Below are 23,961 nucleotides of genomic sequence, written 5' to 3' on the forward strand. Positions count from 1 at the left end.
AGTCCCGAAATATAGTCCATCTATCACCCCAGTGCATGTGTCTTAAAATCTCAAGACATCCAGTCCCTGATGCCCCACATATCCCACTCTGGTATCTTCTGTCACACCTGGGTTCTTCATCAGTCCTCTCCTTCTTCCAGGACAGCCACACCAGCCCTTTCAGCTGGTGCAATTTCCACCCCTGTTTCCCCCAAAGCCTCTCTGCTGGAAGTTGATCCATCACTTCTTCTATACTACTAACCTCTCATGTCCCAAACAGGCAAGCAGGTGGGCCTTTCACTGTTCCACTGGCTTCAGTTCTGTAGGTGGAGACATCAGTGGATAAGCACCTTTGCTGCTGGCTTGCCTTCAGCCCTCCCCAGCCTTTGGCTCTGGCTCTCTGGCTTAGAAGTCAGCAGACAGCTCCCTTTGCTGCTCTCTGGCTTGGGGAGATCAGCCAGCAAATCCTTCTGTTGCTCTCCTGCCTTCAGCCTTCCACCAGGAACCACCTACAGCTTCCTTCAAGGACCTCTTACAAGTCTCCTGGTCTCTGGCAGCTGTCACCTGCCCTTTTCCTGACTGACTCTTCCCCTCTCTCTGTCTCTCCCCCTTTATGTAGCCCAGGTGCCTTCTTTTAACCCCAATTTGAGGAGGCAACCAATGAGTCACAGGTGCGCTGGCCGTTTCCTTCCAAAGGGCAGTTACCACCCTGTGGCAAACATATTTTCTTTAGTCGTTGTATCATTTGTGTGAGTGCAAAGTGACCCCCGCTTTTAAAATATGGTGGTGTTTCTGTGACTCACAAAAATACTCATCTTTCTGAATTGATTGGTGTGCATTAATAGTAGTTCTTACAGGGTAGCTGTGGGAGTTGTGGCAGCACAGTCATTTATCACCATAGCTAGTAAACCTAGTCCTTCAGCTAGTAGCTGTTTAGTAAATCAAACCTTACAATTACTGTCTTGTTGACATACTAAGGCAATTGTTGTTTGAGGTGGCCTCTGCATATTCCAATTTGCGTAATGCATCTTCCAATGCCAGTGAGCTTCAGGAATCTTCAAGAATAGCAATGTCCATGGAACTACTCAAACAGCCTTTCACAACACTGTGTGTATGGAGCCACAGGACCTTGCAGTGATTAGCTCGGGTGGAGGACCTTCACTGGATGCCCAGAAAGAAAAGGAAGACTTGTGGCACCTTAGAGACTAACCAATTTATTTGAGCATAAGCTTTCGTGAGCTACAGCTCACTTCATCGGATGCATACTGTGGAAAGTACAGAAGATCTTTTTATATACACAAAGCATGAAAAAAATGGGTGTTTACCAGTACAAAAGGTTTTCTCTCCCCCCACCCCACTCTCCTGCTGGTAATAGCTTATCTAAAGTGATCATTCTCCTTACAATGTGTATGATAATCAAGGTGGGCCATTTCTAGCACAAATCCAGGGTTTAACAAGAATGTCTGAGGGGGGGAGAGGGGGTAGGAAAAAAACAAGGGGAAATAGGTTACCTTGCATAATGACTTAGCCACTCCTAGTCTCTATTCAAGCCTAAGTTAATTGTATCCAATTTGCAAATGAATTCCAATTCAGCAGTTTCTCGCTGGAGTCTGGATTTGAAGTTGTTTTGTTGTAATATTGCAACCTTCATGTCTGTAATTGCGTGACCAGAGAGATTGAAGTGTTCTCCGACTGGTTTATGAATGTTCTAATTCTTGACATCTGATTTGTGTCCATTTATTCTTTTACGTAGAGACTGTCCAGTTTGACCAATGTACATGGCAGAGGGGCATTGCTGGCACATGATGGCATATATCACATTGGTGGATGTGCAGGTGAACGAGCCTCTGATAGTGTGGCTGATGTTATTAGGTCCTGTGATGGTGTCCCCTGAATAGATATGTGGGCACAGTTGGCAACGGGCTTTGTTGCAAGAATAGGTTCCTGGGTTAGTGGTTCTGTTGTGTGGTATGTGGTTGCAGGTGAGTATTTGCTTCAGGTTGCGGGGCTGTCTGTAGGCAAGGACTGGCCTGTCTCCCAAGATTTGTGAGAGTGTTGGGTCATCCTTCAGGATAGGTTGTAGATCCTTAATAATGCATTGGAGGGGTTTTAGTTGGGGACTGAAGGTGACGGCTAGTGGCGTTCTGTTATTTTCTTTGTTAGGCCTGTCCTGTAGTAGGTGACTTCTGGGAACTCTTCTGGCTCTATCAGTCTGTTTCTTCACTTCCACAGGTGGGTATTGTAGTTGTAAGAATGCTTGATAGAGATCTTGTAGGTGTTTGTCTCTGTCTGAGGGGTGGGGGCAAATGCTGTAGTTTCTTTTGGTAACTCTCAGTGGGATCAGAGGGTAATGGCTTGTAGAAAGTGGTGTTGGAGAGCTGCCGAGCAGCCTCTTGTTCATATTCCGATCTATTCATGATGACAACAGCACCTCCTTTGTCAGCCTTTTTGATTATGATGTCAGAGTTGTTTCTGAGGCTGTGGATGGCATTGTGTTCTGCATGGCTGAGGTTGTGGGGCAAGTGATGCTGCTTTTCCACAATTTCAGCCCATGCACGTTGGCGGAAGCACTCTATGCAGAAGTCCAGTCTGCTGTCTCGACCTTCAGGAGGAGTCCACCTAGAATCCTTCTTTTTGTAGTGTTGGTAGGGAGGTCTCTGTGGATTAGTATGTTGTTCAGAGGTGTGTTGGAAATACTGAAGGTCGAAACAGCAGACTGGACTTCTACACAGAGTGCTTCCGCCGACGTGCACGGGCTGAAATTGTGGAAAAGCAGCATCACTTGCCCCATAACCTCAGCCGTGCAGAACACAATGCCATCCACAGCCTCAGAAACAACTCTGACATCATAATCAAAAAGGCTGACAAAGGAGGTGCTGTTGTCATCATGAATAGGTCGGAATATGAACAAGAGGCTGCTCTGCAGCTCTCCAACACCACTTTCTACAAGCCATTACCCTCTGATCCCACTGAGAGTTACCAAAATCAACTACAGCATTTGCTCAAGAAACTTCCTGAAAAAGCACAAGATCAAATCTGCACAGACACACCCCTGGAACCCCGACCTGGGATATTCTGTCTACTACCCAAGATCCATAAATCTGGAAATCCTGGGCGCCCCATCATCTCAGGCATTAGCACCCTGACAGCAGGATTGTCTGGCTATGTAGACTCCCTCCTCAGGCCCTACTCTACCAGCACTCCCAGCTACCTTCGAGACACCACTGACTTCCTGAGAAAACTACAATCCATCGGTGATCTTCCTGATAACACCATACTGGCCACAATGGATGTAGAAGCCCTCTACACCAACATTCCACACAAAGATGGACTACAAGCCGTCAGGAATCTGATAATGTCACGGCTAACCTGGTGGCTGAACTTTGTGACTTTGTCCTTACCCATAACTATTTTACATTTGGGGACAATGTATACCTTCAGATCAGCGGCACTGCTATGGGTACCCGCATGGCCCCACAGTATGCCAACATTTTTATGGCTGACTTAGAACAACGCTTCCTCAGCTCTCGTCCCCTAACGCCCCTACTCTACTTGCGCTATATTGATGACATCTTCATCATCTGGACCCATGGAAAAGAAGCCCTTGAGGAATTCCACCATGATTTCAACAATTTCCATCCCACCATCAACCTCAGCCTGGTCCAGTCCACACACGAGATCCACTTCCTGGACACTACAGTGCTAATAAACGATGGTCACATACACAGCACCCTATACCGGAAACCTACTGACCGCTATTCCTACCTACATGCCTCCAGCTTTCACCCTGACCACACCACATGATCCATCGTCTACAGCCAAGCTCTGCGATACAACCGCATTTGCTCCAACCCCTCAGACAGAGACAAACACCTACAAGTAATCCTTTTCTTTTTACGAATACAGACTAACACGGCTGTTACTCTGAAACCTGTGGATGCCCAGAGTACTCTATCTTGGGAATGTTGGCCAGATTATGGGTTAGGTTGTTACAGATATTGTGGTTTTACATTAGTTTTAGGTAGGCTTTGTTCCAGTGTGCAGTTCAGATTCTCAGACTGGCTCTGGATTCAATTCCAGAGTCCTGGGTACCAAAGAACTTTCAAAATGACACTGGTCTCATGGGGTACAAAAGGAGGTGATTGGTAGGTCCAGGTTTAATTAACCTCTTCACTGAGCTGTAAGAAATGATAGAGCGCATTAAAATTTGTATACTCCACTAAATTGGGAAGAATTGGGATTGTCCTTCAGGACAAAAGTAATTACAAAGATACGTGGATTAGAAATAAGGGCAATAGTACCCAGTGAATAGTACTCACATGCTCAGTGGGGCAGGGGGAACCTCAAAAGCAGTCATTTTAAAAGTGTTAGGTAAGAGTGAATTAGAAACGAGTTGGGTGAGATGTAATATATTGGACTAGCTTCTATTGGTGAAAGAGACAAGATTTTGAGTTTACACTGACCTTTTCGGGTCTGAGAAAGGAGCTCAATGTCACATCTAAATACAAGGTGAAACATTGAAGGTGTTGTGCAGGTTTCCTTTGAGAATGAGAACTGAGAGGTCAGATATGGAGTGATCATTTTGTGAAAAATGTTCGCCCACAAGAAGAGCAACAAAAAGGATCAGAGGTCTAGAAAACGACCTATGAAGGAAGATTGAAAAAATTGGGTTTATTTAGTCTGGAAAAGAGAAGACAGAGGGGATGTGATAAGTTTTCAAGTACATAACATGGCTACTGCAACTCTGCAAACAGAGAAATTAGAAACATTCACAATGCAATGAGGGGAGGGATAGCTCAGTGGTTTGTTCTTTGGCCTGCTAAATGTGAGTTCAATCCTTGAGGGGGCCATTTAGGGAACTGGGGCAAAAATAAGGGACGGTACTTGGTCCTGCTCTGAAGGCAGGGGACTGGACTCGATGACCTTTCAAGGTCCCTTCCAGTTCTGAGATAGGTATCTCCATATTATAATGTGGCAACAAAAGAGGCTTATGTGATACTGGGCTGCATACTCAGAGGCATTGGGTCAAAGTGTTGGAAGACAGTAGGCTCTCTCTAGCTCTGGGTAACTGCACCTAGAACATTGCTTTCCGTCCTAAGCACCATGTTACTGATGCTTGGAAGATGCTGACAAATTCAAAGCCATTTAGAGAAGAGGGGGAAAAAATCAGGGAACTGATTTATGAGAAACTGAAAGAACTAAGTGATGTGTATACCTTGGCTAAGAAATCACAAAGTTGGAGCATGTATCTATAGATGCATGAAGGGTGTAAACACTAAAGCAATGCATCCTGCAATATGTAGCTCATTACCAGACTGCCCACTCAGAGTCCTCCAGAAGTCACTGGAACTACTGGAACATATTAGGAAACACTATTTCACTAGGAAGGTGGTGAAGCACTGGAATGGGTTGCCTAGGGAGATGGTGGAATCTCCTTCCTTAGAGGTTTTTAAGGCCGGCTTGGGGTTGGTCCTGTTTTGAGCAGGGAGTTTGACTAGATGACCTCCTGAGATCTCTTCCAACCCTAATCTTCTATGATTTCACAGTGCTTTTTTTAAGGGTATGTCTACACTACGAAATTAGGTTGAATTTATAGAAGTCGGTTTTTTAGAAATTGTTTTTATGTAGTCAATTGTGTGTGTCCCCACACAAAATGCTCTAAGTGCATTAAGTGCATTAACTCGGCGGAGTGCTTCCACAGTACCGAGGCTAGCGTCGACTTCCGGAGTGTTGCACTGTGGGTAGCTATCCCACAGTTCCTGCAGTCTCTGCCACCCATTGGAATTCTGGGTTGAGATCCCAATGCTTGATGGGGCAAAAACACATTGTCGCGGGTGTTTCTGGGTACATGTCGTCAGGCCCGCCCTCCCTCCGTGAAAGCAATGGCAGACAATCGTTTCGCGCCTTTTTTCCTGAGTTAACTGTTCAGACGCCATACCACGGCAAGCATGGAGCCCGCTCAGCTCACTGTCACCGTATGTCTCATGGGTGCTGGCAGACGCGGTACTGCATTGCTACACAGCAGCAGCAACCCATTGCCTTTTGGCAGCAGATGGTGCAATAGGCCTGAAAACCATCCTCATCATGTCCGAGGTGCTCCTGGCCGCTTCGGTAACGTCGGTCAGGAGCGCCTGGGCAGATGGGTGCAGGGACTAAATTAGCAGTGACTCGACCAAGTCATTCTCTTTAGTCCTGCAGGCAGTCCTATTGCACCATCTTCTGCTGAGCAACCAGGAGATGTGGATAGCTTGTAGTCCTGCTGCACCGTCTGCTGCCAGCCAAAGATGTAAAAGATAGATGGAGTGGATCAAAACAAGAAATAAACCAGATTTGTTTTGTATTCATTTTCTCCCCCCCTCCCTCCCTCCCTCCGTGAAATCAGTGGCTGACAATCGTTTTGGTGAGGTCTGTCAGGGGCACCTTGAAAACTTTAATGGAGATTCAGTCCTGCCTGAAATATCAGAGGGAGGGATAGCTTAGTGGGTTGAGCATGGGCCTGCTAAACCCAGGATTTTGAGTTCAGTCCTTGAGGGGGCCATTCTGTGTGGCAGTTGTTTTTGTTTCTCCTTGATGTAAAGCCACCCCCTTTGTTGATTTTAATTCCCTGTAAGCCATGTCGTCAGTTGCCCCTCCCTCCGTCAGAGCAACGGCAGACAATCGTTCCGCGCCTTTTTTCTGTGCAGACGCCATACCACGGCAAGCATGGAGCCCGCTCAGATCACTTTGGCAATTAGGAGCACATTAAACACCACGCACATTATCCAGCAGTATATGCAGCATCAGAACCTGGCAAAGCGAAACCAGGTGAGTAGGCGACGTCAGTGCGGTGACGAGTGTGATGAGGACATGGACACAGACTTCTCTCAAAGCACGGGCCCTGGCAATGTGGGCATCGTGGTGCTAATGGGGCAGGTTCATGCCGTGGAATGCCAATTCTGGGACTGGGAAACAAGCACAGACTGGTGGGACCTCATAGTGTTGCAGGTCTGGGACGATTCCCAGTGGCTGCAAAACTTTCGCGTGCATAAGGGCACTTTCATGGAACTTTGTGACTTGCTTTCCCCTGCCATGGGACACATGAATACCAAGATGAGAGCAGCCCTCACAGTTGAGAAGCGAGTGGCAATAGCCCTGTGGAAGCTTGCAATGCCAGATAGCTACCGGTCAGTCGGGAATCAATTTGGAGTGGGCAAATCTCCTGTGGGGGCTGCTGTGATACAAGTAGCCAATGCAATCAAAGATCTGCTGATATCAAGGGTAGTGACCCTGGGAAATGTGCTGGTCATAGTGGATGGCTTTGCTGCAATGGGATTCCCTAACTGTGGTGGGGCCATAGATGGAACCCATATCCCTATCTTGGCACCGGAGCACCAAGCGGGCAAGTACATAAACCACAAGGGGTACTTTTCAATAGTGCTGCAAGCACTGGTGGATCACGGGGGACGTTTCACCAACATCAATGGGATGGCCGTGAAAGGTACATGACACTCGCATCTTCAGGAACTCTGGTCTGTTTCAAAAGCTGCAGGAAGGGACTTTATTCCCAGACCAAAAAAAAACAGTCAGGGATGTTGAAATGCCTGTAGTTATCCTTGGGGACCCAGCCTACCCCTTAATGCCATGGCTCATGAAGCCATACACAGGCAGCCTGGACAGTAGTCAGGAGCTGTTCAACTAGAGGCTGAGCAAGTGCAGAATGGTGGTAGAATGTGCATTTGGACGTTTAAAAGCGTGTTGGCGCAGTTTACTGACTCGGTTAGACCTCAGCGAAACCAATATTCCGACTGTTATTACTGCTTGCTGTGTGCTCCACAATATCTGTGAGAGTAAGGGGGAGACGTTTATGGCGGGGTGGGAGGTTGAGGCAAATCGCCTGGCCGCTGGTTACGCGCAGCCAGACACCAGGGCGGTTAGAGCACAGGAGGGTGTGGTGCGCATCAGAGAAGCTTTGAAAACCAGTTTAATGATTGGCCAGGCTATGGTGTGAAAATTCTGTTTGTTTCTCCTTGATGAAACCGCCCGCCCCTTGGTTCACTCTACTTCCCTGTAAGCTAACCACCCTCCCCTCCTCCCTTCAGTCACCACTTGCAGAGGCAATAAAGTTATTGTTGCTTCACATTTATGCATTCTTTATTTATTCATCACAGAAATAGGGGGATAACTGCCAAGGTAGCCCGGGAGGGGTGGTGGAGGAGAGACGCACTGGGTGGGGTGGTGGAGGAGGGAAGGACAAGGCCACACAGCACTTTAAAACTTATTGAATGCCAGCCTTCTGTTGCTTGGGCAATTCTCTGGGGTGGAGTGGCTGGGTGGCTGGAGGCTATGGAACTTGGGGAGGAGGGCAGTTGGTTACACAGGGGCTGTAGTGGCGGTCTGTGCTCCAGCTGCCTTTCCTGCAACTCATCCATATGCTGGAGCATATTAGTTTGATCCTCCAGCAGCCTCAGCATTGAATCCTGCCTCCTCTCACCACGCTGCTGCCACATTTCAGCTTCAGCCTCTCTTCAGCCCGCCACTTACTCTCTTCAGCCCGCCGCCTCTCCTCCCGGTCATTTTGTGCTTTCCTGCACTCTGACATTGTCTGCCTCCACGCATTCGTCTGTGCTCTGTCAGTGTGGGAGGACAGCATGAGCTCAGAGAACATTTCATCACGAGTGCGTTTTTTTTCACCTTCTAATCTTCGCTAGCCTCTGGGAAGGAGAAGATCCTGTGATTCTTGAAACACATGCAGCTGGTGGAGATAAAAAAAGGGACAGTGGTATTTAAAAAGACCCATTTTATAGAACAATGGGTACACTCTTTCATGGTAAACCTTGCTGTTAACATTACATGCATAGCACATGTGCTTTCGTTCCAAGGTCGCATTTTGCCTCCCCCCACCACGTGGCTAGCCCCTCCTCTCTCCCCGTGGCTAACAGCAGGGAACATTTCTGTTCAGCCACAGGGAAACAGCCCAGCAGGAACGGGCACCTCTGAATGTCCCCTTAAGAAAAGCACCCTATTTCAACCAGGTGACCATGAATGATATCACTCTCCTGAGGATAACACAGAGAGATAAAGAATGGATGTTGTTTGAACACCAGCAAACATACGCTGCAATGCTTTGTTCTACAATGATTCCCGCGTACGTGCTACTGGCCTGGAGTGGTAAAGTGTCCTACCATGGTGGACAGAATTAGGCTGCCCTCCCCAGAAACCTTGGGCAAAGGCTTTGGGAGTACATCCAGGAGAGCCGCGAATGCCAGGGCAAATTAATCATTAAACATGCTTGCTTTTAAACCATGCATAGTGTTTTAAAAGGTACACTCACCAGAGGTCCCTTCTCCGCCTGGCGGCTTTGGGAGACAGCCTTGGGTGGGTTCAGAGGGTACTATCTACAGGTCCGGGGTGAGAAACAGTTCCTGGCTGTCGGGGAAACCGGTTTCTCCGCTTGCCTGCTGTGAGCTATCTACAACCTCCTCATCATCGTCTTCCTCGTCCCCAAAAGCTGCTTCCGTGTTGCCTCCATCTCCATTGAAGGAGTCAAACAACATGGCTGGGGTAGTGGTGGCTGAACCCCCTAAAATGGCATGTAGCTCATTATAGAAGCGGCATGTTTAAACCGAGAAGTCTGCTGCTTGCCAGGGGCTAAGATTCGTGATGTGACGGAGAGACTGCCGAGACTCATCAAGCCCTCGGATCGCTACCCCTTCCTGCTTCTCCACGTGGGCACCAATGATACTGCCAAGAATGACCTTGAGCGGATCACTGCGGACTATGTGGCTCTAGGAAGAAGAATAAAGGAGTTGGAGGCGCAAGTGGTGTTCTCGTCCATCCTCCCCGTGGAAGGAAAAGGCCTAGGTAGGGAGCGTCGAATCGTGGAAGTCAACGAATGGCTACGCAGATGGTGTCGGAGAGAAGGCTTTGGTTTCTTTGACCATGGGATGGTGTTCCATGAAGGAGGAGTGCTGGGTAGAGACGGGCTCCATCTTACGAAGAGAGGGAAGAGCATCTTTGCCAGCAGGCTGGCTAACCTAGTGAGGAGGGCTTTAAACTAGGTTCACCGGGGGAAGGAGACCAAAGCCCTGAGGTAAGTGGGAAAGCGGGATACCGGGAGGAAGCACAGGCAGGAATGTCTGTGAGGGGAGGGCTCCTGCCTCATACTGGCAATGAGGGGCGATCAACAGGTTATCTCAAGTGCTTATATACAAATGCACAAAGCCTTGGAAACAAGCAGGGAGAACTGGAGGTCCTGGTGATGTCAAGGAACTATGACATGATCGGAATAACAGAGACTTGGTGGGATAACTCATATGACTGGAGTACTGTCATGGATGGTTATAAACTGTTCAGGAAGGACAGGCAGGGCAGAAAAGGTGGGGGAGTAGCACTGTATGTAAGGGAGCAGTATGACTGCTCAGAGCTCCGGTACGAAACTGCAGAAAAACCTGAGTGTCTCTGGATTAAGTTTAGAAGTGTGTGCAACAAGAGTGATGTAGTGGTGGGAGTCTGCTATAGACCACCGGACCAGGGGGATGAGGTGGATGAGGCTTTCTTCCGGCAGCTCACGGAAGCTACTAGATCGCATGCCCTGATTCTCATGGGTGACTTTAATTTTCCTGATATCTGCTGGGAGAGCAATACAGCGGTGCATAGACAATCCAGGAAGTTTTTGGAAAGCGTAGGGGACAATTTCCTGGCGCAAGTGCTAGAGGAGCCAACTAGGGGGGGTGCTTTTCTTGACCTGCTGCTCACAAACCGGGTAGAATTAGTGGGGGAAGCAAAAGTGGATGGGAATCTGGGAGGCAGTGACCATGAGTTGGTTGAGTTCAGGATCCTGACGCAGGGAACAAAGGTAAGCAGCAGGATACGGACCCTGGACTTCAGGAAAGCAGACTTCGACTCCCTCAGGGAACGGATGGCCAGGATCCCCTGGGGGACTAACTTGAAGGGGAAAGGAGTCCAGGAGAGCTGGCTGTATTTCAAGGAATCCCTGTTGAGGTTACAGGGACAAACCATCCCGATGAGTCGAAAGAATAGTAAATATGGCAGGCGACCAACTTGGCTTAATGGTGAAATCCTAGCGGATCTTAAACATAAAAAAGAAGCTTACAAGAAGTGGAAGGTTGGACATATGACCAGGGAAGAGTATAAAAATATTGCTCGGGCATGTAGGAATGTTATCAGGAGGGCCAAATCGCACCTGGAGCTGCAGCTAGCCAGAGATGTCAAGAGTAACAAGAAGGGTTTCTTCAGGTATGTTGGCAACAAGAAGAAAGCCAAGGAATGTGTGGGCCCCTTACTGAATGAGGGAGGCAACCTAGTGACAGAGGATGTGGAAAAAGCTAATGTACTCAATGCTTTTTTTGCCTCTGTTTTCACTAACAAGGTCAGCTCCCAGACTGCTGCGCTGGGCATCACAAAATGCGGAAGAGATGGCCAGCCCTCTGTGGAGATAGAGGCGGTTAGGGACTATTTAGAAAAGCTGGACGTGCACAAGTCCATGGGGCCGGACGAGTTGCATCCGAGAGTGCTGAAGGAATTGGCGGCTGTGATTGCAGAGCCACTGGCCATTATCTTTGAAAACTCGTGGCGAACCGGGGAAGTCCCGGATGACTGGAAAAAGGCTAATGTAGTGCCAATCTTTAAAAAAGGGAAGAAGGAAGATCCTGGGAACTACAGGCCAGTCAGCCTCACCTCAGTCCCTGGAAAAATCATGGAGCAGGTCCTCAAAGAATCAATCCTGAAGCACTTGCATGAGAGGAAAGTGATCAGGAACAGCCAGCATGGATTCACCAAGGGAAGGTCATGCCTGACTAATCTAATCGCCTTTTATGATGAGATTACTGGTTCTGTGGATGAAGGGAAAGCAGTGGATGTATTGTTTCTTGACTTTAGCAAAGCTTTTGACACGGTCTCCCATAGTATTCTTGTCAGCAAGTTAAGGAAGTATGGGCTGGATGAATGCACCATAAGGTGGGTAGAAAGCTGGCTAAATTGTCGGGCTCAACGGGTAGTGATCAATGGCTCCATGTCTAGTTGGCAGCCGGTATCAAGTGGAGTGCCCCAAGGGTTGGTCCTGGGGCCGGTTTTATTCAATATCTTCATAAATGATCTGGAGGATGGTGTGGATTGCACTCTCAGCAAATTTGCGGATGATACTAAACTGGGAGGAGAGGTAGATACGCTGGAGGGGAGGGATAGGATACAGAAGGACCTAGACCAATTGGAAGATTGGGCCAAAAGGAATCTGATGAGGTTCAATAAGGATAAGTGCAGGGTCCTGCACTTAGGACGGAAGAACCCAATGCACAGCTACAGACTAGGGACCGAATGGCTAGGCAGCAGTTCTGCAGAAAAGGACCTAGGGGTGACAGTGGACGAGAAGCTGGATATGAGTCAGCAGTGTGCCCTTGTTGCCAAGAAGGCCAATGGCATTTTGGGATGTATAAGTAGGGGCATAGCGAGCAGATCGAGGGTCGTGATCGTTCCCCTCTATTCGACATTGGTGAGGCCTCATCTGGAGTACTGTGTCCAGTTTTGGGCCCCACACTTCAAGAAGGATGTGGATAAATTGGAGAGAGTCCAGCGAAGGGCAACAAAAATGATTAGGGGACTGGAACACATGAGTTATGAGGAGAGGCTGAGGGAGCTGGGATTGTTTAGCCTGCAGAAGAGAAGAATGAGGGGGGATTTGATAGCTGCTTTCAACTACCTGAAAGGGGGTTCCAAAGAGGATGGCTCTAGACTGTTCTCAATGGTAGCAGATGACAGAACGAGGAGTAATGGTCTCAAGTTGCAGTGGGGGAGGTTTAGATTGGATATTAGGAAAAACTTTTTCACTAAGAGGGTGGTGAAACACTGGAATGCGTTACCTAGGGAGGTGGTAGAATCTCCTTCCTTAGAGGTTTTTAAGGTCAGGCTTGACAAAGCCCTGGCTGGGATGATTTAACTGGGAATTGGTCCTGCTTTGAGCAGGGGGTTGGACTAGATGACCTTCTGGGGTCCCTTCCAACCCTGAGATTCTATGATTCTATGTTTTGGGCTCAAACTTGGAGCGGCCGTTCGCCTCTCTGGTTTTCTGATAGGCTTGCCTCAGCTCCTTAAGTTTCACGCGGCACTGCTTCGGGTCCCTGTTATGGCCTCTATCCTTCATGCCCTGGGAGATTTTGACAAATGTTTTGGCATTTTGAAAACTGGAATGGAGTTCTGATAGCACGGATCCCTCTCCCCATACAGCGATCAGATCCCGTACCTCCCGTTCGGTCCATGCTGGAGCTCTTTTGCGATTCTGGGACTCCATTGTGGTCACCTCTGCTGATGAGCTCTGCACTCACCTGCAGCTTGCCAGGGCTTAAATAGAGACTGGGAGTGGCTAAGTCATTATGCAAGGTAGCCTAATTCCCCTTGTTTTTTCCTACGCCCCCCCCCCCCCCCCCGACGTTCTGGTTAAACTTGAATTTAAACTTGGAGAGTGGTCAGTTTGGATGAGCTATTGCCAGCAGGAGAGTGAGTTTGTGTGTGTGTGTGTTCCCCGGGGGGGGGGGGTGAGAGAGCCTGGATTTGTGCTGAAATGGCCCACCTTGATTACCATGCACATTGTAGGGAGAGTGGTCACTTTGGATGAGCTATTACCAGCAGGAGAGTGAGTTTGTGTGTGTGGTTTTTGGAGGGGGGTGAGGGAGTGAGAGAACCTGGATTTGTGCAGGAAATGGCCCACCTTGATTATCATACACATTGTGAAGAGAGTGGTCACTTTGGATGGGCTATTACCAGCAGGAGAGTGAGTTTGTTTGTGGGGGGGCGGAGGGTGAGAGAACCTGGATTTGTGCTGGAAATGGCCCAACTTGATGATCACTTTAGATAAGCTATTACCAGCAGGAGAGTGGGGTGGGAGGAGGTATTGTTTCATGGTCTCTGTGTGTATATAATGTCTTCTGCAGTTTCCACGGTATGCATCCGATGAAGTGAGCTGTAGCTCACGAAAGCTCATGCTCAAATAAATTGGTTAGTCTCTAAAGTGCCACAAGTATTCCTTTTCTTTTTGCGAAGACAGACTAACATGGCTGTTACTCTGAAACCAAACAGGAAACTGAAATTCAAAAGTTTGCGGGCCTTTTCCTGTCTACCTGGCCAGTGCATCTGAGTTGAGAGCGCTGTCCAGAGTGGTCACAATGAAGCACTCTGGGATAGTTCCCAGAGGCCAATACCGTCTAATTGCGTCCACAGTACCCCAAATTCGACCCGGCAAGGCCGATTTCAGCGCTAATCCCCTTGTCGGGGGTGGAGTAAGGAAATCGATTTTAAGAGCCCTTTCAGTTGAAAAAAAGGGCTTCGTCGTGTGGATGGGTGCAGGGTTAAATCGATTTAACGCTGCTAAATTCGACCTCAACTCCTAGTGTAGACCAGGGATAAGAAGGTGAAACATGAAGCAATAAAGTTTAGAAGCTGCTGCTCAGAAAATATACTGTATGGAGCAATCCTGCAAGTGTCTGACTTGTATGATTTGGAATGATGAAACAATGCTGCAGCCTTACACAAAATAGTAGGCATATTAGAAGATCTTTATGCATACAAAAATTACAACTAATAAGTTTAAAAAAAAACCCAAACCTTTATGGTTAAGCTGAAATAGTAAAAATAACTTAAGTTGCTATATCTTGTAATATAGGTGGCACAAGTAGCAATGCCTATAGTTAAGGCTGCATGATACTTCCCATTATATAAGACCCTATTTTCAGTTGCTTATAATTTTGCCCAACTTTAAGCATTTGGTTGAAATGTTAAGCAGGAATGTTCTGTGCTGAGTGCCTCTGGCTAACTTTTTTTGCTGCAATTTAAAAAAAAAAAAATTCAACCATTTTTTATCAGTGAAAGTTGAAATTTCTTGTTTTAATTTTCTTGTTTTCCCTTCACAGATCCTAATTTTGTTCGCACGTTCCTTACTACCTACCGCTCCTTTTGTAAACCACAGGAATTGCTGAGCTTGTTGATTGAAAGGTAAACAACAAACATTTCTTTTGAAGACACTGGGGTGTTTCAGTTTAGATTACTTGCTCCTTCTCTTCTGATGATTGCAGTACAATCATAGAGTATCAGGGTTGGAAGGGACCTCAGGAGGTCATCTAGTCCAACCCCCCTGCTCAAAGCAGGACCAATCTACAATTTTTGCCCCAGATCTCTAAATGGTCCCCTCAAGGATTGAACTCACAACCCTGGCATTTGCAGGCCAATGCTCAAACCATGTCTTTGATGTCTAAGCTTTAGACCCTGATCCTGTAAATACGTAAAGCACATTATTAAAATTAGGCACGTGCAGGGCTGGATTAAGACCATCCAGGGTTCTAGGTGCGCCATGACATGGGGCCACCGTGGCTTCACCTCAACAACTCCCCCATCTTGGAGTGCCAGAGGCAGGGGGCATCATTCTTCTGCCAAACAGAAGCACTGGTCCTGTCCTGTCATTCTCTTCTTTCCCGTAGGAGCAACAGCAGGGGTCCCTTTTTTCATGGAGAGGCCAGGATGGTAATAGGGCAGCCCGATTCTTAATCCAGCACAAGGAAGGTATACACATGAGAGGGTGGGGCCTGCTGCAATTTTTTCCATCTGCCATACATAGTCCTCTGCTAGAGTGGTGATAGTGGATCTTGGCATTAACATCTGTGTAGATGTCACACCTTTCAAAGCTGTTGTTTTAAATTGTTTGCAGACATCACAGCATAGATTATACTTGGGTCACCTTTTCAAGCTTCTCTTTGCTTGCAGCCATGTAGACTAAAAACTTGCATGATTTTCTAAAAAATGAAAGCGGATGTCTACTGTCCTCTGTTGTGTGACTCTGAGAAATGGGGCCCCAAGCGCAGGTCTGTGCCTCCTTGGTACAACAGTTCCTCCACCCTCAGTGTTATGCAGTGTGCTGTGCTGTGGTTGCTTACCTCTGTCCCCGTGGTGAAGCTGTGTCTGTGAAGCTTTATTGGGATCCTTTGAAATGAAAGATGCTACATAGTTTCACTACAATAATATAACTGCACTGTCTTTTTGGTCTGTGTTTGTACAACACCTAGCACAATGGGTCCTGGTCCATGACTGAGGGCTCCTCGGTGCTGGGGGGATACAAATAAATCATCATAGTACTGGCAGCACAATGCTTGTGCTTGAAACAGCACTGCCGTTATTAACACTTATTTTCAGCCACAGTTTTAAACTGAAATTTCATGCCTGTTTGTGCTGAGATTACATTTTTGAAAGTTTGATCCATTTGGTTATTTTTGAAGTACATTGCCTGTCTTCCGGGGCACAAGAATTAAAAATAAAGATGGTAAAAAAACAAGGCATGTGCTTGTATTCTCCTCCTCCTCCTCCCTTTGTCTTTTTGCATTTCTAATATAAGCTTTTTTGGATCATGGGCCAATGTGTTTGCAGTACGATAATGGTCCCATCCTGAGCAAGGCTTCTGGGCGCTACCCTGCTACCAAACAACGATGATAAAAATTACTGTTATGAACTGTATAGCCCCATAAACATACACTGGGCTTTTAAAGCTATATAGAGGATATGATCCCTACCAAAAGGAGCTTGCAGTCTAACACAGGGTATGGAACTGCTCAGGTAACACAGTGTGCAGAGAAATCAGTAGGGTGACAATAATTTAGGAGGGATTCATGGATGAAATGAAATGACCAATTAAAATGAATGATACAGCTTGACAAGACCAAAAGGGAATAGTGGAGAGAGGGAGGCTAAGAGATGAATTGAGATGTAGATGTGGATTGTATTTTGTAGGACCTTGAAGATAAAGATCTTTAATTTGTTGGCTAGTGTCAGGACACAAATGAAGGGCAATGAAATTATAAGCTTTGAAAAGATCATTACTGCATTCCTTAACTTTTCATCAATGCACCAAAGGTGTGGCTTTTAAGATAGTCTTGAAGTAAATCAAAACTGGAATTAGAGCAGCATATACCCACTCATGCGTTGCTCAGGAGTTTTCACCTTACTTAAACCATTTTAATTATGTTTTTACTTAGTTGATTTTATTTAAAAAGGTTTTGTTCAATAACCAGCTTTGTGCTTTTGTTCATAGGTTTGAAATCCCAGAGCCTGAGCCTACTGAAGCAGATAGGTTGGCAATAGAGAAAGGAGAGCAGCCAATCAGTGCAGACCTGAAAAGATTTCGCAAGGAATATGTCCAGCCAGTACAACTCAGGTTTGGGTGCCTTTATATTTCCTGCATTAGATCCAAATTTTAGTTCAGTGTGTGTATCCTGTTTCTGACGACACAATTTACGGTGAAGAGTGTTATCAAGTGTTAAGTTGTTAGTGTGGCGAGGCTATGGACAATGATAATCCAAAGACACGTTATGATTTAGTCATTTAGGGTTTTGTTGGTTGTTACAATCTTATGTCTGTTCCATGCTGCTCACACGTGAAAACTGAATGCCCTACAGAAAGCCTGTTGCTCATTGTGTTAAAGTGGGTGCAGGTGAGGTATGTGCAATTAAAATTACTCCTTTTCTATTGAATGACTGTTCTTATAGGTTATAACCACAAAGGCCGCCTAAGCTGGTAATCCTCTTTCCTTTCATTCTTCAGTTCCATTGTTTTTTTCACTCCCTGTTCCAGCCCAGCTGATGTATTTGTACACAGGTAGCTTCTCATAGCTGCGTAGTTCTCTGCAGCACTATTGATCACCGTAACTGGCCTGAGAAGAATCGGTTTCCCTCTGAAGTCTAATCTGTAGGAATGTTTACGGTAATACTTCAGAGAGAAGTTGCTGTTTCTCCATTAGTACTTCCAGTCACTCAAGTGCTGTGGAGTCTGCCAGGCTATTTAACAATAATAAATTGAATTGGGAGCTACTTTAAGGCTCTTAATTCAGCCTTTTAAGGTTAACACTTTAAAGAACTAAAGCTGCATTTAAGATTTATCCGGTTGGTGAATGCCTTGTTCATCTTGCCCGTCTGGTGGTAAGCAGCTTACCAATGTACACCCTGATTAGGCATAGTGCTTTTAGAGTGTGGATCCATAACTTTGTTTGCTATTAAAATAACCTTTTTACATTTGTTTGTCAAGAGTTCATGCAATTTATTTTTCTACTTTGATAAATCATTTGTAATAGAAAATGAAATAGTGTGGGAAATTTATAAGCAGTTTCTTGCTACTGACTTCTGTAAAATCATTTTTGTGACTCATTGCTTTCTTTTATGGCTTGATGAACTGTTTGGAGTTAGTTTGTCGTCCTTCTTTATGAGCCCGGATTTCTATCTGTTCAGATAGAAATCCAGTTTTTATTGAAAGAATTTCTGGTGCCTTACCTTTCAGCAGTACTTAGTTGCCTGAATGGCTACTTTTGTCTGCTTCTTGTACAAGCCACATTGGGGATATGAAATACCCTTAAGAGTGGTTTTAACAGAAAGTGATCCAAGGGCCCTAGACTGTCACATAAACAGCATTTAGGCTTTGTGGGGAGGGGCAGTTTAAAACAACCATTTACTCTTTTGTGGCTTATTGTTAAAATTTTGTTCTTGGGAGAAATTAGAATTGTCTGTGGCTTCTAATAGCTTGAAACTGAATTGTCTACTGGGATTCAAAAGAGAAACCAGTTGGATGAGGTAATATATTTTATGGACCAACTTATTTTTGTGAAAGAGAGAAGCTTTCAAGCTTACACAGAGCTCTTCTTCACATCTCGGACCAGTATGGCTACAACAACACTGCCTAAGCTGTAGTAAAGCTGTCCTTAACCTCTTTGATAAACAAACAAATTGCTCTACTCAGCAGTTAATGTCACTTTTTTCCCCATCTGTAGTTAGCGGACTAATTTAAAAAAAAAATTACATTGAACTCTCCTAAGTCATCAGTGTCTTTGTCACCTTCAGGTTGAACTATTTCACTCTTCTGCTTGGGACTTTACTTGAAGTGGTAGCTTCAGGTAGCACGGAATGCCTGGCTTTCCTATTAATTGGAATGGACCAGCATGAGGAGATTACATCCATGCTGTGTGTGAGGTGTGGTCTGCTTTGGGTGTAGTTCAAGGTTTTAGTTCTAATACATCCATCCCTTTATGGTGCTGAATTTGGTAGTTTTAGGGAGTGCATGTTTTCTGTATGCAAACTGATAACTGCTGGAATCAGCTGAGGTGTTTTGTTGACAAAGTCTACCTGAAACTCTTAAATGGAGGTAAGTTGATTTTGGTGGAGGGTCCTCAGCTACGGCACCTGCTTTTTCTGGTCCCTTAGCAGCGCTTGAGTTTATTGGCTTTCAGAGAATGGTGTGAAGTGCACCTTTAATCTGGGCCACTACAAGTTATGGTCTTATAGAGTGGTATGGAGAGAGATTTGTTTGTGTGGGTTGATATGGACAGTTTTAATTTGTTATGCATCTAGATAACAAAGCAGTAGGCCCAAATAAATCAAATAGTTTGAGCCATCAGCTCAGGGGTTGTTTTTTTTTGTGTGTGTGAAGGAGAGGCGAGAAAAGCAAAGTTTCTCATCCTAAGAGTTCAAAGGACAAGTGTAATCGTATTTTGGTTCTAAAGGTTAATTTGATGCTTAATGTTTAAGAAAGTAGAGAGAAGGCAGGTGAAAACTTGTATTTCCTGATCTTAAGAGAAAAAAGTGGATCTTGTACTGTTCCTTTCCTTTCATGTGAATAAAAGGGTATAAAAAATTTCTATTACTATTTTTACAACACTGACTTTTGATATATCAGCTTTTAAAATGAAAAATGTAAATAGGAAAGAGAAACCATTAGAAAACCTATGCCTTTTTATAAATGGTAAATGTTAACTAGCTTTTTCACTTGAGAAATTTGCTAATGATATAAGAATGTTGGATTTTACTTTATTCTTTTGTTATGCAGGACTACTAACTGTAGTCTGTAACCTATCATTTAAATCAGCTTCTGTACCAAATGACTGGAGGATAGCTAATGTGACACCAATTTTTAAAAAGGGCTCCAGAGGTGACCCCGGCAGTTACAGGCCAGTAAGCCTGACTTCAGTACCGGGCAAACTGATTGAAACTATAGTAAAGAACAAAATTGTCAGACACATAGATGAACATAATTTGTTGGGGAATAGTCAACATGGTTTTTGTAAAGGGAAATCATGCCTCACCAATCATGCCTCACCAATTCTTTGAGGGGGGTCAGCAAGCATGTGAACAAGGGGGATCCAGTGGATATAGTGTATTTAGATGTTCAGAAAGCCTTTGACAGGATCCCTCACCAAAGGCTATTAAGCAAAGTAGGTAGTCATGGGATAAGGGGGAAGGTCCTCTCATGGATTGGTAACTGGTTAAAAGATAGGAAACAGGGGGTAGGACTAAATGGTCAGTTTTCAGAATGGAGAGAGGTAAATAGAGGTGTCCCCCAGTGGTCTGTACTGGATCCGGTCTAATTCAGCATATTCATAAATGATCTGGAAAAGGGGGTAAACAGTGAGGTGGCAAAATTTGCAGATGATACAAAACTACTCAAAATAGTTAAGTCCCAGGCAGACTGCGAAGAGCTACAAAAGGATGTCACAAAACTGGGTGACTGGACAACAAAATGGCAGCTGAAATTCAATGTTTATAAATGCAAAGTGATGCACATTGGAAAACATAATCCCAACTATACATATAAAATGATGGGGTCTAAATTAGCTGTTACTGCTCAAGAAAAAGGTCTTGGAGTCATTGTGGATAGTTCTCTGAAAACATCCACTCAATGTACAGTGGCAGTCAAAAGAGGGAACAGAATGTTGGGAATCATTAAGAAAGGGATAGTTAAGAAGACAGAAAATATCATACTGTCTCTATATAAATCCATGGTACGCCCACATCTTGAATACTGTGTGCAGATATCATTGTCCCATCTCAAAAAAGATATATTGGAATTGGAAAAGTTTCAGAAAAGGGCAAAAAAAAAATTATTAGGGGTATGGAGCATCTGCCATATGAGGAGAGATGAATAAGACTGGGACTTTTGAGCTTGGAAAAAAGACGACTAAAGGAGGATATGATAGAGGTCTGTAAAATCATGACTGGTGTGGAGAAAGTAAATAAAGATGTATTATTTACTCCTTTTCATAACACAAGAATTAGGAGTCACCAAATGAAATTAATAGGCAGCAGGTTTAAAATAAACGGAAGTATTTTTTCACACAACATACAGTCAACCTGTGGAACTCCTTGCCAGAGGATGTTGTGCATGCCAAGACTATAACAGGGTTCAAAAAAGAACTAGATGAATTCATGGAGCACAGGTCTATCAATGGCTATTGGCCAGGATGGGCAGGGATGGTGTCCCTAGCATCTGTTTGCCAGAAGCTGGGAATGGGCGACAGGGGATGGAGCACTTGATGATTACCTGTTCTGTTTGTTCCCTCTGGGGCACCTTGCATTGGCCACTATCGGAAGTGGGCTAGATGGACCTTTGGTCTGACTCAGTATGGCCGTTCTTATGGTTTACTCTTTTGGATACACTTACGTTAATCCCTCGTCTTTTTAAATAAAACTGATTGTTAAGGCTGCAAAGTTACATTCTCAAAATTCCAGGATTACCAAAGTTAAGGTTTCACACTCAGTTCTGACTCCAACCTGTTGTGCAGATGCATTGCGATGGTCCTTAATTACATTTTTGCATACTGTAACTTCTGCAGAACCCATGCTTCATCAATGTGCAGGTTGGCTGGACTTGAGGGTTCATAAAAATTAAAAAGATTATTTTTTTCCTCCCTCTCCTCCCCCCCTTATTTTTTAGGATATTAAATGTTTTTCGACACTGGGTAGAACATCATTTTTATGATTTTGAAAGAGATTTGGAGTTGCTCGACAGACTGGAGACATTTATTTCAAGTGTAAGAGGTACAGTAACTGTTACAATCCATTTGTTCTTTTTACTTTCTAATACATTCTGGGGGTCTAATCCTGCTATCTCTTACATACATGAGTAACTTTACTCACATGAACAGTTCTTTTTACTCCAGTTGAAGTCAAATCTCACGTGCATAGACATTGCAAGATTAAGTCAGAAACCTAAATAATTTCAGACATTACTATGTTGTTCTATTAAAGCTTATTTAGCAGTAAATATTTAAGGTTGTCCTTGTCTGAAACCAGTATGGTCTTTCTTGAATTCAAAACAACTTTAGGCTTGGAAGAATTCGTTTTTTTTATTGGCAGATATCAATTTCCTCAGACATACAAACCAACGAAAAAATATTTCCATTGATGATGATCGAAATTTACAGATAGGCAAGAAAAATGGTACTTGAGATTATATTAGAGTTTGATTTAAGTATCTTTACTTTATATATTTTGACAAGATATTGACAATTTGTGTTTTAATGGTTATAAAACAAACTCTTTGAATGTGTGTCTATTGCGATCAATTGTCTGACTCCCCCCTAATTTCCTGAAACTGTAAACATTTGAATTGATAAAAATTGGAAAAAGACTTAACACCCATAATTTTGCACAGTGATACTAATTTAAATAAATAAAAATAAACCGGTATAATCTGTCTAATTTTTAAAATTGAATTCTGCCTCTTCCCCACTTTAAGTTCCTAGAGAAAATCTTTCCTCAGGGAGAGGAGAAAATTTCTTCCCTGTTGGAACACTGATCCTTTCCCATTTTACTATCCTTGTCCTGAAGACCCTGAACAACAACCATTACTCTTCCAGAAGAGGAGAGCTGAACAATATAAAAACCTTTTAGCTTCAGTTAGTGTTACTTCCTGTAGGTCTTGTAGTTAAGGCTGCAAGTCTGTCACTAAGGCCACAGATGCCGTAACTTTCTGGGACCTCCATGACTTCTGCAGCAGCTAGTGCGACTGGCCCAGGGGCCACTTGAGCAGCTCAGGCAGCCTCTGGACGGGCTGCACCGGCCACTGCTGGGGCAATCTTGGGCCACTGTGGTGCCCCTTCCCCCACCCTAGCAGCAGCAGGAGTTTCGGTGTGGGAGGGGGCTCAGGGCTGCGGGGGTGAGGGCTCCGGCAGTGCTAACCTCAGGGGGTTCCCCAGAAGTGGCGACATGTCCCTCCCTCGCATCTTAGGCAGAGGTGTGGCCAGGCGGCTCGGTACGCTGCCTCCTCCCACAGGCATTGCATCCACAGCTTGAGGCAGAGGCAATGCGTGGAGCCCTCAGGCCGCGCCTCCGCCTAGAAGCTGAGGGACATGTCGCTGCGCAGAGCCAGGTAAGGAGCCTGCTAGCCCTGTCAAACACACACGCCAGCAGCAGTGGGGGGGTCCCAGGCTACGCGCCACCAACCTTCCCCCTCCCCAGAGGCACCCCTGGGCCACCCCCCCAGAACACCCAAGATTTAGTGAGGGGTATAAAGTACAAGTCTTGGACAGGTCACGGGCCGTGAATTTTTCTTTACAGCCCATGACCTGTCCATGACTTTTACAAAAAATACCCGTGACTAAAATATAACCTTACTTATAGTTGAACACTGTGATAACATTCCCTAAAGCAGTGGCCCTCAACCTTTCCAGACTACTGTACCCCTTTCAGGAGTCCAATTTGTCTTGTGTACCCCCAAGTTTCATTTCATTTAAAAACTACTTGCTTACAAAATCAGACATAAAAATACAAAAGCGTCACAGCACGCTATTACTGAGAAATTGCTTACTTTCTCATTTTTACCTTATAATTATAAAATAAATTGATTGAAATATAAATGTACTTAAATTTCAGTATATCATGTATAGAGCAGTATGAACAAGTAATTGTATGAAATTTTAGTTTGTACTAGGGCTGTCAAGCATTTAAAAAAATTAATCGCAATTCATTGCACGATTAATTGCTCTGTTAAATAATAATAGGATACCATTTATTTAAATAGTTTTGGATTTTTTTACATTTTCAAACATTGATTTCACTTACAATACAGAATACAAAGTGTACGGTGCTCACTTTATTTTTTATTACAAATATTTTCACTGTAAAAAACAAAAGAAATAGTATTTTTCAATCCACCTAATACAAGCACAGTAGTGCAATCTCTTTATCATGA

The 23,961-nt window shown here is 44.9% G+C and overlaps 1 protein-coding gene across 5 annotated transcripts in view; it reads left to right on the top strand.

The window, feature by feature from the left end:
* SOS2 (SOS Ras/Rho guanine nucleotide exchange factor 2) overlaps positions 1-23,961 on the top strand; it is a 114,250-nt gene that overhangs the window by 62,472 nt on the left and 27,817 nt on the right. For all 5 annotated transcript variants that reach the window (XM_073350213.2, XM_073350214.2, XM_073350211.2 and 2 more), the window contains 3 exons: positions 14,877-14,958; positions 17,042-17,164; positions 21,703-21,806. In XM_073350213.2, the coding sequence (XP_073206314.1) occupies positions 14,877-14,958; positions 17,042-17,164; positions 21,703-21,806 (309 nt within the window). The remainder of the gene's footprint in view (positions 1-14,876; positions 14,959-17,041; positions 17,165-21,702; positions 21,807-23,961) is intronic.

The sequence above is a fragment of the Lepidochelys kempii genome, chromosome 6 (assembly GCF_965140285.1).
Source record: "Lepidochelys kempii isolate rLepKem1 chromosome 6, rLepKem1.hap1, whole genome shotgun sequence".
Taxonomy (NCBI): Eukaryota; Metazoa; Chordata; order Testudines; family Cheloniidae; genus Lepidochelys; species Lepidochelys kempii.